General features: G+C 42.2%; 1 protein-coding gene across 1 annotated transcript in view; it reads left to right on the top strand.

The window, feature by feature from the left end:
- Positions 1-20,262, top strand: part of LOC122755299 (multidrug and toxin extrusion protein 2-like) — a 49,896-nt gene that overhangs the window by 8,695 nt on the left and 20,939 nt on the right. The window contains exons 4-14 of the mRNA XM_044003613.1: positions 1,669-1,817; positions 3,639-3,681; positions 4,242-4,286; positions 5,196-5,293; positions 7,020-7,117; positions 8,932-9,045; positions 10,042-10,109; positions 13,965-14,073; positions 15,939-16,014; positions 17,284-17,353; positions 18,360-18,492. Of these exons, the coding sequence (XP_043859548.1) occupies positions 1,669-1,817; positions 3,639-3,681; positions 4,242-4,286; positions 5,196-5,293; positions 7,020-7,117; positions 8,932-9,045; positions 10,042-10,109; positions 13,965-14,073; positions 15,939-16,014; positions 17,284-17,353; positions 18,360-18,492 (1,003 nt within the window). The remainder of the gene's footprint in view (positions 1-1,668; positions 1,818-3,638; positions 3,682-4,241; positions 4,287-5,195; positions 5,294-7,019; positions 7,118-8,931; positions 9,046-10,041; positions 10,110-13,964; positions 14,074-15,938; positions 16,015-17,283; positions 17,354-18,359; positions 18,493-20,262) is intronic.

Genomic DNA, 20,262 nt, shown 5'->3' with positions numbered 1-20,262 from the left:
GTGTTGATCAAAACCTAATTTTTCTAGATTTTTTACTTTTCCCAGTAGTTCTTTTTAAAGGGGGGGAGTTCTTCCTGTAATTTCTTCCTGTGTTTATCTCGTATTGGATAACTGAGTTTGATTATTTCCTCTTCTTCATTATCTAGTCTGTTCCACTGATAGATCTCCCTCTTCCTTAGCCGGATGCTTTTGATGATTATTGCTTTGTAATTTGAGACCTAAATGTGCTAGTCCCTTCCTTCCTACTTTCCCCCCTTTTACTTCCCTTGAGGAAAGTAAACCTCTCACTTATCCAAATGAACAACGAAACAAGGAAAACAAAGTTAAAATCACCAGGCTATGTAATGTTTTTCATTTGTAATCTGGCATAGCATTAAATCTGTAAATTCATTTAAGTGGTATTGTATTTTATGTTGATTTGCTCCAACCATGATCAGTGAACATTCCTACAATTATTTGTGGCTCTTTATTTCTTTTTTTTTTTTTTTGAATTTTTTTTTTTGTGGGGCAATGGGGGTTAAGTGACTTGCCCAGGGTCACACAGCCAGTAAAGTGTCAAGTGTCTGAGTCCGGATTTGAACTCAGGAACTCCTGAATCCAGGGCCGGTGCTTTATCCACTGTGCCACCTAGCCGCCCCCTCTTTATTTCTTTAAAGAATATTTTGTAATTATATTTGAGTGGGTCTTGAGCCTATTTTGATTTGAATTCATTTTGTTGTTGTTGTTCACAAATTTTATTTCATTAAAATTTTTTTCAATTAACAAAAATATATTTTCTTTTCTTCCCACTTCTCTCCCATTGGAAACAAAACCCTTTAAACAAAAATGTATAGGCAAGCAAAACAAATTTGCTTCATAATGGTTATGTCTAGAAAATATAATATCTCATTATTCATATTTAGTCCATTACCTCTCTGTCAGGAGATGGGCATCATGCTTCATTTTTGATCCTCTGGAATTATGGTTGTGTTGTATGTATGGTTGTGTTGGCCAGATTATGTAAGTCTTTCAAAATTTTTTGTATAGTGTTGTTCTCCTAGTTCTGCTTACTTTACTCTGCATTAATTCATATTTCTTCCTAGATTTCACTGAAATAGTCTTTTTAAAGAAAATAACTTCTTATGGCATAATTATATTTCATTACATTTATGTACCATAATTTGTTCAGCTTTTTTCCAATCAATATCTCCTTAGTCTCCAGTTCTTTGCCACTACGAAAAGAGCTGCTATAAATATTCTTGTACATCCAGGTCCTTTTCTTCTTCTTCTTCTTCTTCTTCTTCTTCTTCTTCTTCTTCTTCTTCTTCTTCTTCTTCTTCTTCTTCTTCTTCTTCTTCTTCTTCTTCTTCTTCCTTCTTCCTTCTTCTTCCTTCTTCACAATTGGGGTTAAGTGACTTGCCCAAGGTCACACAGCTAGTAAGTGTCAAGTGTCTGAGGCCAGATTTGAACTCAGGTCCTACTAACTCCAGGACCTGCACCACCTAGCTGCCCCTTATCTTCTTTTAAAAAATCTTTTTGGGGGTACAGGCCTATTAGTGGTGACACTGAGAAAGAGGCTATGCACAGATCGGTGACGTTTTAGGCATAGCTCAGAATTGCTTTCCAGAATAGTTGGACCAAGGTCTGAACCCATTTTAGTGATTCTTCTACTGTTTTTCCTTCTTCAAGACATTTGGAGCCAAGAACATGAAACGTATTGGAATCATACTTCAAAGGGCAATCCTTATTTTGTTACTGTGCTGCTTTCCTTGCTGGGCCATCTTTATTAACATTGAACAGATCCTCCTGCTTTCCAAACAAGATCCAGAAGTTTCTAAGTAAGAATCCTATTTCATTTTCTAACTAAACCTACCTGGAGGGTGGAGAACCATATGATCATTTTCCTTATGTTGACATCTCCTTCTATTGCCCCCTTCTGAAAATGGCAGTTGAGTTAACATCGCATTCATTTCTCTGTTGCTGGGATAAGCTAGAAGCACTTCCAATGAGATTGGGGTGAAACAAGGATGCCCATTATCACCACTATTATTTAATATTGTACTAGAAATGTTAGGAATGAAGGAATTAGAATAGGCAAGGAGGAAACAAAGCTATCATTCTTTGTAGATGATATGATGGTTAAAAAACTACTTAACAAAGCTACAAGATATAAAATAAACCCAAATAAATCATCAGCATCTCAATATATCCCCAACAAAGCCCCGCAGCAAAAGATAGAAAAAGAAATTCCATTTCTCCATTACTTTTGGTGTCAAGGATACTGATTTTCTCATGGAAGTTGAATTGGAACTTTATCCCCCAAATACTTTTGTCTTTTTTTTTAAAGTGCAGTTTTGCAATTCTAGAATCAATCAGTGGGTATTTATTAAACACTGTGTTGGGAAACTGAATATACCCGTATTCATAAGGACCAAGTATATATAATCAATCAATGACCATTTATTAAATGCCTACTATGTGCCAGGCACTGTGCTAGAGTAAATACTGCTATTCGGGGGAAGGGGTAGGTGACTCTTGGGAAGGGCTTCCTGTCATAGCTAATGCTTGAGCTGAGCTCGGAAGGAAGCCAAGAATTCTTTGTAGAGGTGAGTGTTCCTGACCCTGGGGGAGCAACAGGTGGTAGATCAGTTTGGCCACAGTGGGGAGTGTGGAGAGGTGGCCTGGAAAGGTAGGCTACCTGTGATTAGGAAGGGCTTTTAATATTGTGGTTTATCCTATGGCCACTGAAGCATCCTAAGGAGAATAAGAATGGTTAGCATTTGGATAACTTATGGTTTGCAAAGAGCTTTATAGATGCTAATTCACGACCACCTTGGCAGGTAGATGCTGCTGTTACCAGCATTTTTATAGGTAAGGAAACTGAGGCTGAGGGGTCAAGTCCCTTTTCCAACTCACACAGCTGTTAAGTGTCTGAGACCACATTTGAAGTCAGGTCTCCCTGACTCCAACCAAAGCCAGCCCTCTGTGCACTCTGGGACCTCCAGCTGTCTGACTGGGAATAACCTGGTCAGACCCATGTTTTAGGAATCTCTCTAGACCCGAGGACATTGGGTAGAAAGGAAAAAGCAGCTGTGGGAAGGGCTTCCTTCATCGTGAATGCTTGATTCCTCTTCATCGTGAATGCTTGATTCCTCTTCATCATCCCAAGCCTCCCCGCTCCGTTTCTCACAGAGCATTCGCCTTGCCCCCTGTGACAGGTAGCTTCTGCCCTTGTTTAGGACGTTTGCAGTCTTTCGTCTTGAGTTTTAAGGAAATTCATCAAAAGAGATCTACCCTCCTAAAGTAAGATGTTTAGTTGGTCTAGTTGAGGCTTGTCAAGTGGAACCCACTCACGGCAGGCACTTGGTCTCTAGCCACCGCCTTACACAGGGCTGGGTGAGTCTTGGGAGTGCCAAGACCCTGGGGCTCCAATGAATCCAATGGATGTTCTAGGAAATTAGCTGGACCAGGTGATCAGGGTTTCAGGATAGGCCTGGCTTGTGTTAGATTGATAACACCATATGAAATGCTGTTGTGTGGGGTGATCATTGTGGAACGGACACATTTCGTGAGTTCATTTTGTGAAAATCTAACAGCAGTCCTTTGCTTTCCCTACAACACCAAGTAAAGGAAATCTTTCTCACTCTCTCTTTTTCCAGGTTAGCCCAAGTTTATGTGATGATTTTTCTTCCTGCTCTTCCTGTAAGTATCCAGGACCTTAGAGTTTGGGTTACCACAGTGCACCAGTGCACATATAACTGTTGCCCTTTTTAAACTCAGTGTTTTTCATATAAAGATTGAAACCATTGTACTGCTTAGAGCTCCCTGTGGCTCATGACACTCCTGACAATTCAGGCTAACTCTAGAACTCTCCCAAAGAAAAGAAAAGCAGCTTCTCTTTCCAATAACTGTTGGGAATGGAGGGAGCAGACTGTTCTGTATCCCACATCTTGGGTAATTGTGACTCTCGTGGAGGTGACAGCAGTCCAGTCCTGACCATCCCGTGACCATCCCGTGAGCCAGAGAGCTTTTCTTCTGGCCAGCTGAAACTGCCGTGCCATGGAATAAAAGCATCCTCTACATGACTGATGCCCCTGGGAACTAGTTAGCCTAGCTCTGGCTCCATTGACTTCAAGTCAGCTATTGGGGAAATTTCTTACTCAAACACTCTTGTTCTCCAGAGGAAGTTCATTGTAATGACTATGATTTGGTAGCTTCATATTTTACTTGAATGAGTGAAACTTTTCTGTCTAACCCTGCAGGCAGCCTTTCTGTACCAGCTGCAGACGAGATATTTAAGAAGCCAGGTAGAGATTGTTCTTCGTGTGTATGTGTGTGTTTTGCATGATGCCCCAAGCTGAAATTGTTTAATGCAGTTTGTTTCTGAGATGGAATTACACAGGCTCAGAACTGAATCCCAGGCCTTGTCTTTAGGGTACACGAGGGAATCACTGGAGAGGTCTTTTTCCATCCTGGGGATAGAAGCCCCATCGGTTGGATTCCTCTTTAATTGTAAGCCATGAATTTTGTATTGGTTTTGGTGTGCCATACAGGACCGGACTTTGTGCGAAGTTTTAGGTTTGGGACTTGAATGTCTTCTAGAGGAAGAAGGACTGGGCAGCAGCTCCAGTCCTCACTCATTCCCCATGGCTCATGTAGTGAGTGATGTGGTGAGCACACTCTCCTTCCTTAGGAAGGAAAAAGTATGAAACCACCAGGGTAGAGGGAGAGGAGGCCGTGAGGACTAGCTGTCCTTTACTGCCCAATTTCTCAACTGCCAAGTGTACCCTTTGCTGCCCAGTCTAGCGACTGATCCCTAATTTCATGTTCTTTCTGCCCTTGAAAGGGCAGCATGGCTTAGTCACAGACACTTCTGAGGGCACTGAGAATTCTGTTTCAAAGTAAAAAAAAAGTTAGTGGTGGGGAAATTATGTAAGAACTTTTTTCTCGTCTCAGGACAGACTGGAGTTGAATTTCATACAAGAAAATTACATCCGTAAATGTGGTGGCATAAAGCTCAAGGATTCAATTTGATCTTTCTCAGGTCTCATGAGTACCTTTCTCTGTTTTACTGTTAAGTCAAATCTCATCTACAGGAAACCGTCAAAAACTCCCTTAGGAATTCCCATTAAGCAATGTATAATTTTAACTGTTCAGATGATGATTACATTCTAGAAAGTACTGAAAATTTTTCATGATTGGCTTTTGAATTTTAGGGCATCACTATGCCTCAAGTTATTACTGGAATTGCAGCAAATATCATCAATGTGGGTATGAATGCTCTCTTCCTGTATGCTCTGAACCTCGGAGTACAGTAAGTAGTTACCCCAGAAAGAGTGTCTGGGTTTCCGAAAGTCACTAATATCCATTAGTGGGCCACGTTCCATACTTCCGAAGTTCTGTGAAGCCTAGGCATTGAAAATACATTTAAGTGGGGCAGCTAGGTGGCACAGTGGATAAAGCACCAGCCCTGAATTCAGGAGGACCTGAGTTAAAATCTGGCCTCAGACACTTGACACTTACTAGCTGTGTGACCCTGGGCAAGTCATTTAACCCTCATTACCCTGAAAAAAAAAAGGCTGGGGGGGGGGCAAGGAATGGAAATACATTTAAGTACTAGACTCAGTCACAGAGTTGTCACCTGTTCACCTGTGATGATCCAATCTGAGAATTTCTTTAGGAATGAATACTGAGCTATCAATTCACTGATGGAAAGATTATCCCTAAGAAGTCATTGCTAATGATCTTTGGACCTGGTTGGGGACAAATCAGCTCCTGGGGGAAAGGAAGGAGGGAGCCTTGGGCTCAGGGGGAAAGAGTTGGAGGAGAGGAAAGACAACAGAAGAGACCAGGCTCTGTAACCTCCTGAGGCAGGGGGAGGTGCAGTGGACAAGAGGAGGATGGTGGTCAGCGAGTTCTCGTCCTCTAGCTGGGGAGTTGGCAGCAGCCCTGGGAAGAAGACTGGAAAGTGAAGTTTGTTTGGAGGGACGTGTGAGCAGAGAAGTGGAATCAGGACAGAAGGCAGCCGGCAGCCGTGGGGTGGTGCGTCTGACATCAGAAAGCATGGGCTTGACTCCAGCTCTGACCCTAGACAAACCATCTTTGGTGTCTGGCCTCTGCTCTCCTCCCTGTTCAAAGAGGGGGTTGGACCCACTGACCTCTGAGGTCTCTTTCAGCTTTAAGGCCATGACCCTGTGAATGATCAGGGGCTCTCAGACAAGAAGCAACCAAGTGCTTGCCCACTCCTAGGCCCTTAGGAATGGAATGGCCTGGTTTCCTGTCATATTTGTGAAACAGCAAAGACTGACTTCACACACTCAGATGGTAAGCTTAGTGAGGCAGTGCTGTTGTGAGTAAGAATAATAACTAGCACTTACATAGTGCTTCAGGGTTTGTAATGTGCTCATCTTATCCTCATATCAAGCCCCATTTCATAGAAGAGGAAACTGAAGAAAACAGAGGTAAAGTGACTTGCCCAGGATCACACAGCTAGTAAGTGCCTGAAGCAGATTTTGAACTCAGGTGTTCTTGACTCGAGGTCCAGAACTGTACTGACCATCTAGTTTCCTTGTTCTGTTAAAGAATATCACCCTGCAGAGGGTCAATAAATGCATGTTAAAGTGGGTGACTTTACTTTGGACAATCACCTCACCTTTATGACCTTTCTTTTCCTCATCTGTAAAATGTTTGGCTAGATGATCTCTAAGGTGCCTTTTGTCCGGGTGGTCTTTTAAAAATCTGTGACTATACTCAAGATGCTGGTTAATTGGATATCTTTTAGAGCCACCATTTCTCTGAAGGGACAGTTGATCTTTTCATTTTTTAGTGGAAGTCATGATTTGTCACTGCTGTGCTCCTGGATCAACCATGGTGGGAAGAAGAAAGAACGTGGGCCCCTGGGCCAGGTTTGGGGAGCCCTAGTGGGAGGCACCTGGGCAGCGTGCCCGGGAGGAGCCCGGAGCCAAGGTTATAGGGCTGGCTGGCCAAGGCAGGAGGCATAGACTGCCCCGGATAACTGTTGTCTCTCTCATCTCTTGCAGAGGCTCTGCTTGGGCCAACACAACATCTCAGTTCACCCAAGCTTTTCTTCTCTTTCTCTATGTGTGGTGGAAAAAGATACATGTGGAGACATGGGGAGGTATGGTCACTTCTAGAGCTACCGTTATGCTTTATTTGTTCTTCTCAAAGGTAGTGTTAACTAAGTCAGGTGGTTCTTGTCATTTCTCACAGCATTGCTCCCTAAATGGCCCATCTAAACAGAAATAAAATAACATTCTAGTCAATGGATTTTCCCCTCCATTGCTTGAATCAGAGAAAATTTAGTTTTCTCCTTATAAAAAAGTCCTTGATTTGCCTGAATAAATTGACTAAGCAATTAGGGGGCAGAGGGGATAGAGAGAGCGTGTAGCTTGGGGTCAGGAAGACCTGAGTTTGAGTCCTACCTCAGACAAGTACTAGCTGTATGGCCCTGGGCAAATCACAACCTCCCCAACTCAGTTTTCTCATCTGTATAATGGGAATAGCACCTACTTCACAGGGTTGTGCGGATCAAGTGACTTACCATATGTACGGTACTCAGCCATAGAGCACTGTATAAGTGCCAGTTATCATATATGAGATACATATCATATACATGATAGCCAGCATATGTGTGTATGTGTGTATATATATATATATGTATATATATATATATACATTAAAACAAAAAGTAACAAAGAAAGTTTATTAAATTTATTTACTGGAGAGGCAGCTAAATGGCACAGTGGATAGAGCACCGGCCCTGGAGTCAGGAGAACCTGAGTTCAAATTCGGCCTCAGACACTTAACACTTACTGGCTGTGTGACCTTGGGCAAGTCACTTAACCTCAGTTGCCTCACCAAAAAAAAAAATTTACTGGAGAAGGAAATGGCAAATCACTATTATCTTTGCCAAGAAAACCCCAAATGCGGTCACAAAGAACTGGAGTCAACTGAATAACAAGATGCTTTGAAATCTGTTTTTAAAGCTTTCATTTTAAAATTTGTTAAAAAACCAAACCAAGTTTGTTCTGTGGTAAAAGAGATCAGCTCTTTGGATCACACAGTCAGATTTTGAAACTTCAAACTCTGTAAAAGCAGGCCAGAGGTAGGAGTGTGGGGTCAGGCAAAGGAGGTCCTGGGGGACTCTTTAGCCCTAGATGAGGCCTGTACCCAATGGGGAGGATCAGGGGCACTGTCTTTCAAAAAAGGGAAAAGTCTCAAAGTGGATTCGGAAGCTGGAGAGAAAGCCAGCTCTTGAAACTGTCAGGAAATTGTGTTCCGGCAAAAAGATGTTAGTAGGTCCGTCCTTCTTTGATCTTCATTTTAGCTTCTTAATGAGAGATTACAGGCCACAGGAGGAAACACTAAATGTCCTAGTGACAAGAATGCTGGAAGAAAAAACTGAGGCTTTCCTTGGGATAAGCCTTCAAAGCTTAAAGATGAGATTTATTAACAGTAGTTACTAAGGAACAGTTAAGGATGAGTGAGCAAGGATCCAAATGTACCAGTGCATTGCTTTTAAAGCAACCGTCATCTCTGGCCTGTAGCACTTAGGAATCTTGGTCAGCTTTTAGGATACACTAGGATAGTTATATTAATAAAAAGAAGGAACACAGAGAAAGGCAGACTGGTTTCTCTGTCATTTGTGTCTATGCTTTGGGCTTAGTCATTTGGACCATGTGACAGAAGCACCCAGTACTACCTTAGGGCTGGTGCCTTATTTGAGGCTCACATGATGCAGGAAGACAAAACCCCTCGAAAGCCAAGTCTGTAGTGACAGCAACTATTAAAGACTTGTGGCTTGGGGGTTTTCACATAACATCCCAATGGATCTGAAGTAACAGACTATGCACATGCTCCTAACATCTAGAGAAAAAGAACTCTGATCAGGAGAAACCAATCTCAGAACGAGGCTTCCCTTTTCTTCTCTAGGTTGGTCTGCTGAGTGCTTTCAGGAATGGGGCACTTTCATTCAGTTAGCTGTTCCCAGCTTGCTTATGGTGTGTATTGAGTGGTGGACCTTTGAAGTTGGAACCTTTCTCACAGGTTAGTCAACAGTCCAGAATCTTTCACCAGCTCAGCAAATCAATGTGTTTCTAGAGCCTCTGTTTCCTTCTACCCTGTGTTAGATCTCCATGGATTTTTGTGTCTGTGGCTCTACGTGCCCTTAGTGCTGACCGATTTGTTTAGTCAAGTTGGGTCTTGGTGCACCTTAAGAGTTAGTGTTGGGGCAGCTAGGTGGCACAGTGGATAGAGCACCGGCCCTGGAGTCAGGAGTACCTGAGTTCAAATCCGGCCTCAGACACTTAACACTTACTAGCTGTGTGACCCTGGGCAAGTCACTTGACCCCCATTGCCTCACTAAAAAAAAAAAAAAAAAGAGTTAGTGTCTGCAAAATCATTTGGAGCGGTAGCAGAGTTCATCTGGTTTTCAGACAATTCAAAACACTGGTTTGACTCTTTTTTGGTCTGATTTTTTTCAGAGCATAGACACAACCTATATTTAAACAGCTCCCTTTAAGTATTGGCTACACTGTTGTCCCGGTGTTCTTTCACATGAGAGCTATGGCAAACATAGGAGAGGCGGAGAAGGAGACTCATTTAAGGAGCTAGGGAAAGTCTTGTCTCCAGTGGATACTTTGCAAACTTTAGGAGACATGCATGGGTTCTCATTCATTCTTCCTGCCTTTTACGATTGGGCAAGAAGAATAGGACGCCCTTGTCAAGGCCCTACTTTAAACCTGATGGCTTTTGGCCTTAGGTCTCTTGCTTCAGTGCAGGCCATGCCCAGTAGGTAACAAAAGATGTCTATTTCACACACGATATGTTTACCTAAGAACTCCATTTAAATGGGTATGTGAGGCCTCAAATAGGTGATAGCCACACAATGCCAGGGTGGCCACACCTGTGTATTTCTGAACAGTTAAGTAGTCTGCATCCTTCTCAGCTTTTGAATTAGGACAAGCCTTCTCTCCACAAAGATAATATTTGTTTAAATTAACATGAAAAAATATGACTCTGTTCTTTTAAAAAATTTTTTAGGAATGATTAATATGACAACCCTTGGAGCCCAGGCCGTCATTTATGAACTGTCCTCTGCAGCCTACATGGTAAGACTTCAGGGTCAGGGGGTCAGTCTCTACCTTATGCAGAGCTGTGGGAGTTTCACTCAGTTGGCTTTGTGTGCTGTGATTCCAAGTCCATGAAGCTGCCTCATGATGTCCATGGGATAAGCCAGCAGCAAAGTCCTACTTGTGCTAATGACCATTTTATAATGAGTGAGAGCAATTGGGTAGTATATATGTTGGGAAGTTGTTTTTCTTAAAATAAAATTATTCTCACTTACTAGCTGTGTAACCCTGGGCAACTAACTTAACCCTCATTGCCCTGCAAAAAAACCAAAACCAAAACCAAACAAAATAAAATTATTCTGTACTTAAACACCCCAACAAATTAGCATTTCCATATACACAGCAGAACACAAAAGTGGGTTCTATGTTTAATTATGACTCTTCATTTCAGATTGCTCACTATTTTAAAAAGCATATAATTCCACGTGTTAACTTTCACAAATGTCCTGTGTGTCTCTGCTTGCATCTCAACTTCTTTCCTTTATACTTCTGTAAAAAAAAAATTTTAATGCTTAACAGCTCTTTTTTTTTTGCATCATAGTTGCTAACCTCTCTCCCATCAGACTCATAATCCCACTCACTTAATTAAGAAGAGAGGCAAAAAAGCCCTTGTAACAAATAAACATAGCATGACAAAACAAATCTACACAGTGGCCATGTCCAAAAATGCGTGTCTGTTCCTGCATCTTGAGTCCATTGTCTCTCTGTCAGAATATGGATAACATACTTCATCATACATATTCTTGAGATATTGGTTGGTGCTTGTTTTAATCAGAGTTCTTCAGTCTTTCAGAAAAAATTTTAATACAATATTGTTATTCTTTACATTGTTCTTCTGTTTCTTTATTCTATATTAGTTCTTACTTACCAGGATTCTCTGAAGTCATTCCTTTCATAATTTCTTGCACCACTATAATATTCCATTATATTCATATGCCACAATTTGTGTTCCCCAACCAGTGGGTGCCCCTTTAGATTCCAGCTCTTTTCTTCCTTTTTTTTCTTTTTATTCCTCCCTTCAAGATTAGAAAGTTTGTTTTGCTTGCCACTGTTTCCCCCTTGGTGTTATCCTTCCTCTTATTCCTTTCCCCACCTCCACTTGTTCCTTTGTTGAGTCTGATATGTTTATTTCTACACCAAACTCTCTGTGTGTATTCAGTCTTCCTTTGTCCAGGGTAAATAAGAGTGAGGGTCATCTGATACCAGCTTTTCTCATCTCCTTCCCTATATTTATATGCAAATTCCACCAGATAACTCCTTTCTACAATAATATATTTTAATCTTCCCCCAGGACCTCTGTTTTTCTTCATTAACTCCCACAATACCCGTTGAAGATATTAAGATTATAGAAACACTTGGTTTTTTTTTTCCTCCCCCTATTAGATTGTTGGCACTGTATCCTATTGCAGTCCCTCCAATTATTCAAATATGTTAATTTTTTAGGTTTCTTTTGATTCTTGTGCTTGCATTTCAAAGTAGGTACCTACTCAGCTCTTTCACTAGAAATGCTTCAAAGCCCTCTATTCCTTTAAAGATTCATTTTTGTCCCTGCGGGATTATGCTGAGTTTTGTAGATTAAGTTATTCTTTTGCCTTTTGGAATATTGTATTCCAAGCTCTTTTCTCATTTACTAGAATTTGATAGGTCTTGTGGCATCCTAACTGCGGTTAATTGGTATTTGAACCTTTGAAATAAGTATAGCAAGTAAAACATATTGACACATTGGTCATGTCCAAAAATGTATGCCTCATTTTGCAACTCTAGCAAGAGGTGAAAAGGATGCTTGACTGTAAGTCCTCTAACATAATAATTGTCCATGGCATTGGTCAGCATTCTGAAGTCTTGAAGTGTTATTTTCTTTAAGTTGTTGCTACCATCATGTAAATTGTTTTGATTCTGCTACCCCTAGTTTCTCCTTTTCCTTTTCTTTGGTACCTAGATAGACAGCTCAGGTACCAAAACCACAATTGCTCAATTCATTTAATGAAAACAGTAAAAATAGCATTTATAGAGTGCTTTGCACATGTGGTCCATTTGATCCTCAGAAAAGCCCTGTGAGGTAGACCTTTTAGATATGATTTTGTTCTTTTTTATAGATGAGGAAGCGCTATGTTGGTATACTGTGGTGTGTAGATAAAACTTGCTTTGAAAAGGTCCCTGTCCTTGAATACCTTACATTCTGTGGATTTAGTCTTGGCTCTCAAAGTCTGAAACTTAAAGGGACTGCTCTCCCTGGGGCTGGAAGAAAGGACCACTGAGTGCTTTTTTCATGTCATAGCATCCAGTGACAGTCTGATGAAGCCTATGGTCCCCTTCTCAGAACAATGTTTTTAGATGCAGAAAATAAACTATATGGGATCCTAAAGGAAACCAGTTATATAAATCCAGTTATCACAATATCCTAAAACAAGTTCACCAATCCCAGGTTAATAAGCATGGCAAGTCTGAGAATTGTTCATTGACTTGATTCTAGAAGGGGCAAAAACGACCTTTTGACTTTTCTTAACTATTAGTAACTCACCTCTGGCTCCCACCAAAGAATATACAGATTTTATATAAGAAGTTGTTCTTACATCTAACCCCCTTATCTAAAGAAAATAACCCACAGCATTGTGGTAAAAAGAGAGTGACCAAAGGTCTTAAAGTGCTTCCTGGCATGGCACATAGATACTTCTACTTGTTCAGAAATCCCACTTCCTGCAAAGACAATGAATGAAAATGTCTTTAGGAAGCACTCATTGTGTGCCAAGCGCTGTGCTAAGGGCTGAGGATGCTGATAGAAAAAGCTCCGTCTGCTTTCAAGGAGCTCACCCGCTAACTGGAAGAGACAGGACTTCAAAAACACCTCAGCTTCAGGGCTGATGGGAGGCCCTGAGTCCTGAGGGTGTAGCAGTGGGCCAGGTGACAAGGCCCAGGACTCCTTGGCCCGAGGACGGTGGGGTACTGTGACAGCCCAGACTGCAGGGCCTCCAGTGTGGTTCTCTTTCTGCCAGGAGGTGAATAGGTGACTCCCATCTCACCCAAACCCTGTGAGCAGTATTCAGGCAGCTCCAATGGGCCAAAGTGGGGAAGCGTGGGGAAGCCAAGCAGAAAGGGAAGGGAGTGTCTGCCTGGCCGAACAAAACAGCTGCCCCCAAACCCACCCAGTGTACTTGTAGAAAAAGTACCGAGGAGCCCCTTTCACTTGTATGTGCAAATGTGGTAAGCTCCAGTGCTGAGGGCTGGTGGAGCAGCCGCTAAAGGCCACTCCGCTACAGCACTGGGAAATGATGGTCGAAGGGCAGTTAGAAGGAAATCCTCTTCATTAATGGACAAGCATTTATTAAGTGCCTGCTGTGTGTCAGGCACTATTCTATAAATCCTGGGAGGTACAAAACCAAAAGTGAAACAGTCCTTGCCCCATGGGACTTAATGGGGTGGGGTGGGGGGTTGCATACAACATGTGCACTCATAGGTATGTACAAAATGCAAAGAGAATTCAGGGTGAGAGGTGAGGGCGCTAGCAGCTGGAGGCCTCCTGCAGAGGGAGCATCCAAACTGGGGCTCAGCGAAAGCCTGGGATCCTGAGAAGCCGAGGTAGGGTTGGAAGGCACCTCAGGCAGGAGGGACAGCCAGGGCAAAGGCACGGACCTGGCAGGCAGAAGTGAGGAGAAAATGGTACAAAGCCAAGCATGCAGTGAAGTCCAGGCAATTCTTCCTTCTGAAGGCCGCGTCGGCATTTTCTCCCTTTCTGTCATGTCATTTCTACCATATTCTGCTATGTGCAGGTCTGATCTTTGTGCTTGGATTTGGGTCATCTGTGACATGCCTTTTGTTTGGTCTTTTTATTTTCAGGTGCCACTTAGCCTTGGCATGGCTGCCAGTTTCCGAGTGGGCCATGCGTTAGGGGCGGGAAGCATAGATAAGGCATGGCAGGCTGCTGTCACTGCGCTGCTCTACACAGGTGGGTAGTACTTCTACCTGGTGTGCGTCCAGCTTGGACTGGACCAATTGCTTTCTGATGTATTTGAGTGAGTCTGGAACAGAATGTGACTCTTAGATTTTCCTTAAGGAACTGAATCACATCCATAATCTTACATAAAACTCAGTACTCAACTGTAATTTACCTTTAGTCTCTAGAATGTCTCCAATTTATCTGATACAATAAGATCACGTTAGTGATTAGCACTGTTTCCTTAATATCAGATTTTAATTTGTTAGATTTGTTGCTGTTGAAATCACACATGGAGCCTTATCATAGGTATGAACTTTGAGACCACTTTCTTTAAAGGCTTCTCCCACACTCTTTTTGGGCCACATCCTCTAAATGTCTTTATTTATTTATTTATTTTTGGTGGTGCAATGAGAGTTAAGTAACTTGCCCAGGGCCATGCAGCTATTAAGTGTCAAGTGTCTGAGGCCTGATTTGAACTCAAGTCCTCCTGAATCCAGGGCCGATGCTTTATCCACTGTGCCACCTAGCTGCCCCATGCTCTAAGTGTCTTAATGTCTTAATGTTTTGAGAAATCTGGAGGTTTTCACTTATTCATCTGTCTAGCATCATTGAGCACCTACCTACTATGTATAATAGGTTCCATGTATATTATGAAGGTGAATTCTCATGGATTCTGAGCCTTCTGACTCCATCTCTATCATCCTACTTTGTCCATCAGCTTCTCCTGGTGGTTACTGAATTAGCCCCTTTTACAACCCTTGTTGTCCTGAAATGCTGAGAAGGAAAACTACAAAGACTTGGATAAAGACACATAATGTATGCCGAGCAAATCTGCAGATGACCCAGAACTGGAGGGATGCCACATACACTGCATGACTAACTCAGGCTTCAGGAAGGGATTCTGTGCCTTGGAATTGTGGGTTGGGACCAATAACATAAAACTGAATGGGGTAAATCCAAAGTTCTACTTTTGTTTTTTAGGGGAAGCATGAATCATGCTCACAAAATACCCTATAGCTGCCATCTTCCTCTTATTCAGTCTGTTCTTCATATTTCTGTGTATTTATTTTTACAAACATCACCCTTCCTTTACACCTATCCTCCCCTACCTTTGAACAATAAAAAAAAGAAAAACAAAACTCTCTTAACTCCCACACTGGCTGGTCATGTCCAGATCTGTCTATCTCCCTCTGCATTTTAAGCCTGTCACCTCTTTGGCAGCAGGTGGGCAGCGTGTTTCACCTTTAGTCCTCTGGACTCGTGCCTTGTTATTGCATTGGTCAGAGTTCTAAAGTCTTTCAGAGTTAATTCTCTTTAGGTTGCTGTCATGGTGTGAATTGTTCTGGTTCTGCTCACTTTACTCTCCATCAGTTCGTAGAGATCTTCCCAGTCTCTGAAACAGTTCATTTTGTCATTTCTTATGGCACTGTCTGAGTCTCTTAAATTCCAGCCCATCATGTATTCAGCTCTTCCTCAAAAGGTAGCCAAGTGTGAATGCTCGAGGGGCCAATCATCCAAGGTAGTCTATAAAGTGATTGTTGCTCCAGAGATCAGAACGAGCACCTGGAAATACAGAAGCAGATGTTGCCTCACATGGCACGGGGCTTTCTGCCATCAGTGTCTCTCAGATGTGGACTGGGGGAAGTATCAGATTTCAATTCTCGAGGAACAGGCAAAGGCCAGAGGGTCATCTCTCCGTCAGCAGGTTGGAAGAGGGGCTCTTGCCCTGGGAACAAGGGCAAACCGTCTGATCTTAGAGTCTTCTCCCACTCTGGTGTCCCAAGAGCTGATTCCTGGGAATTAGGATCGTATCCCTGAAGCAAGCCTTTATCATACTCCAACGTCTAAAACTTCTGTTGTTCTGTCTTTTCCAGGAATTTGTGCCATCGCAGTAGCCGTCATATTCGCAGCCCTGAAGAATGTGGTGGCATATGTGTTTACCAGTGATAAGTATGTAGATCCTGGGAGAATATCTTCAGTTTTATGGAGCAAGCCTTGGTTTCTGGAGGATGGGTAGTTCTGTGTCAGAGATGTCAGACTCAAGGCCACGGGCTCCTGAGGGCAGCCCAAAGCAGAATCAAGTGAAATTGGGAAATGTTTAACAAAATAAATAAAATCGCAGTACAACATAGATATGTGTGGCTTTCCAAGTCGGTATGTGGCCTGCAAGGATCAGGTTCTCTGAGTCTGACACCACTGTCTTCATGAAAGCACTTCCAGAACGTGCAAAAAACGTGTGTCCAGACCATTTCATACGTGGTAAGGCTGGGCCTCTCCACTCTCCCCTGCCAGGACCTTCTAAGCAAAACACCCTTCCTCCCAGCAAATCCCCAAAGTCCTTAGAGTTATCCTAGTTTTGTCATGCCTGACATATAATAAGACCTTTTTTTCTCTCTCTCTAAATTTGCCAGATACATAAGACACGTGCTAGACATCTCTAGATGTGACTGGATCTAGTGCTATTAATGATAATCCCACTTTCCATTTTGTTGATTTTCAGATTTTTATCCTTTTCATTGATGTCTTTTGTTTTGTATCACATTTCCCAGCTTTCCCTTTCTCTCCCCTCTCCAAATCATCCCTCGTACCAAATTTTGAAGGAAATAAAAACCAGTTCAGCAAAACCAACCAAGCCAGTGATCATAACAGTGTGTGTACTCTTCCACAGCGGGAAAGGAAGGGGGGCTCATTTTTTGTCAACTCTTCTTTAAAGCCCAGCTTGGGTCCAGAATCTACTTTAAGTTTTCATTCTTTCTGTCCACATTGTTATAATTATTGATTACATTTCTATGTACTTTGTGATTTGATTCTTACAACAACCCTGTGAGGTAGGAATGGTTCAAGTTATTACCTCCATTTGATAGAGAAGGAAACTGAGGCTCAAGGAGATAATGTTTTGTGTCAGATTGGCCAAGGCTTCCACTTAGTTGTCACTAGTCAATAAGAAATTTTTTCACTATTAAGCCAGTGTTTTCCATTGTCTTACAGAAAAAATATTTGAGTGTTCACTGGGTCAAGTACTGTTTGCCATGGTCTTTTTGTTAGCAGTATGCACCCTTTAAATTCCCTGAAAATGGTTTTATTGGAATAGTTTCAGTGCTGTCTGGTATTGGAGACTGACACCCCAGTCATGGTGGTGCTGGCCCTTCCAAAGAGTTGATTAAGCAGTGTGCATAGGCCTGGCCCCAGGCTGCTGATTACCTTGTTTTCCTCCAACAGAGACATCGTCACCATGGTGAGTCAGCTGATGCCTATATTTATTCCTTTCCACCTGTTTGATGCAATGGCAGTGAGTATTTGGCACCCACTCTATGTCTGATGGGCAGCGTTTTAAAATGGGTCTGCATTTATTGTTATTTAGTTCATCTTTTCTTCGTGAACCTGGAGTGCTAACGATCCCAGCATCCTAGAATGTCTTAATCACAAAGGATCCCAGAAGCCATGACAGCCCCCTCCTTTATCTCACAGGAAGGGAAGGGATTTGCTTCAGCCCTCACAGCTGGTCCAGATTAGAGCCCATCTCCTGACTCCCAACTCTCTGACCCTCGACTTGTTCTCCTATATCCCTACTAAGAAGTCTGAGACACCCTAGGACAAGATGGAGCTCACTTTCCTCTCTGACCTCTCTTTATGGTTGTGTTTTAAATTCTTGTTTTCTTATTTTAGTAATTGGCAGTTTCATAGTATTGCCTAATTATTTTTGCCTACTTTATTTTTTTTGCCAACTTTAATTTGGAAGCTGAACTACTTTGGGACACTGGTAGATCTTAATCAATGTCCCTCTTGATTGTTCTACAAGGGTCTCTAATCATAGGCTCATAAGATCCTAGGTTCAAAACTAGAAGGGACCACTCATCCAGCCCCTTCCTTATACACATGAAGCAGCTGAGGCCCCCAGAGGTAATGTGACTTTTCCATGGTCAGGCAGGCAGTTTGTGGCCACATTCTAAGGCTCACATACTTGGGGCAAAGTTACCTTGACCACATTAGAAATGATCCAATTTCTGCTATGTTACTGGGCCACTATTCCTTAATGTCTAGATAACCTATGCACGATGGATAGAGTGCTGGACCTGGAGTCAGGAAGACCTTGCTTCAGACACTCCCTATCTGTGTGACCCTGGGAAAGTCACTCACCCTTTGTCTGCCAGAGTTTCTTTAACTCTAAAATGGGGTTAGTAGTAGCACCTTCTTCCCAGGGCTGCAGGGAGGGTCAAATAAGGTGACGTTTTCAAAGCATTTCCCAAACTTTGAAGCACGACTTAAATGCTAGTTATTATTATTTTCTTTTTTAGGCGACCTGTAGCGGAATCCTGAGAGGATTAGGAAAACAAAAGATGGGAGCCATCTTGAACGCTGTTGGCTATTATGTTATAGGTTTTCCAATGGGAGTATCACTAATGTTTGCCACTAAACTGGGGATAGTAGGTATGTGTTTGATTCCTCAGTGACCCACCTAAAATAATCACTCTTAATGGAACAAATGAACAATGGGAACTGCTTTATTTTCCCCTCTTTTTTTATCCTCTAAGACAAGGGATGGCCTTTCAAATAGGAAGGGGAGATATTAAAAGTTTAGAAGTGAAGGTGATCTAAAAACAATAAAAATACAATAAAAAAGTGGCATGAAATATAAAGGGACTATCTGGTGTTAAGGGCTAAAAGTCTAGCTAGTCTATCTAAAATATCCAATGAGTGGTCACAAATAAATTATAAGCTTTAGCAAGAGTTGGACTTTTAAGCATTTATTAAGGAGAATAAGAGTTTGGTAAAGAGAGAAGAAAAGGCCTAGATTCCTATCTATTAAAGGGAGAGCACATTTCTAGCTCCGCTCTCCACCAGAGTCCAAAGGAAAAAGAGTGAGACTGAGCGCCAGTCTCTTCCTTCCTCCTCCCATTAGCCCGCGTCACTTCCTGACGCCAAAGAAAAGACTCCTGGTCTTGCCCTCAAAGACCTTCGCTTCATGGGCAGAACTCTTCTACAGTAAGTCTCCAGCAGGTGGCGTCATTCCAATTGTTACACTGGAAAACCGGAAAGGACAAATTAGCCTATTTCAGAGGTTCTCACCCTGAGATCCACGGACTCTCTTCATCTCTGGCTTAGATCTCACAACAACCTCAAGGTTCTGCTTTGCTCCAGTCTGCTCCAATCTATCCTTCTCACTGCTGATCCCCTCCTCAATCAGCAACATGGTTTCATCTTGCTCCTAGTATAAGATATAGCCTTTTTGTTTAGCTTTTAAAGCCCTACATAACTTGGCCCCAAACTCATTGGATGTTATCCTCCATCTCACCCTCTGTGATCCTGCCAAACTGGCCTCTGTTTCTACAGGACACCTATCTCCCATCTCTGTACCTTTGTACTGGCTTTCCCAGGATACTCCCTCCTTACCTTTACCTCATAGTGCCTCTCTCATCCTTTAAGATGCAGCCCAAGAGGTAATTGTGGGCATGATGCCTTTTCTGGGCCCCTCAACTGCTGGTCCCTTTTCTTACTTTGCAGATATTTATATTTATTCACTTTGTGTTTGTGCCATATGTGTTTATATATGTCCCTGTGGTCTCCCTCATTAGAATGCAGGATTATTTCATTATTTACATCTATATCTCTGGTGCCCAGCACCATGCTTGCCCCGTAGTAGGAACTTGGTAAATATTCATCGATTATCAGAGGTCCCTGGAAGAATCCTTCCTTTTGAACCTTTGACTCCCTGTAGTTAAATGAATATTATCTGTGCCTAGGAGAGCCAATATGAGAGATAGCACAATGCATTTGGGCCTAGGCTCGAAAGTCAGCCCTAATGCTTAGTAAGTACACAACCATTGGTACATTCCTTAACTTACCTGGGCCTCATACAGGTTGATTATGAAGAAATACTTTCAAAATTCTAAAGGTGTCTTGTCGAGGTACTTTATTATAAACTATTACTTTTTCCTTTAGGCCTAATGAGCAGACTCTAGAGAAGGACTAGCAATTACTGGTGTTTCTGGCTCATCTTTCTCTTGAGTTTTTTGTTTTGTTTTGTACTTTTGTTTTGGTGAGGGTGATTACAGAAATCACATTGGTGCAATTTCAGCAATCTAAAAGATACAAAATGGCACTTCAGACAGCCAGAAATTGTGATTTTATGTATAAATAATGCTGGAAAGAAATGAATGAAGAAGGATTTATTAAACACTTCTTATGTGTCAGGTACCA

Source organism: Dromiciops gliroides, chromosome 4 (assembly GCF_019393635.1).
Source record: "Dromiciops gliroides isolate mDroGli1 chromosome 4, mDroGli1.pri, whole genome shotgun sequence".
In the NCBI taxonomy this organism is placed as follows: domain Eukaryota; kingdom Metazoa; phylum Chordata; class Mammalia; order Microbiotheria; family Microbiotheriidae; genus Dromiciops; species Dromiciops gliroides.
Note: the sequence above shows the minus strand (reverse complement) of the source record. Positions and strands in the feature narration are given on the sequence as shown.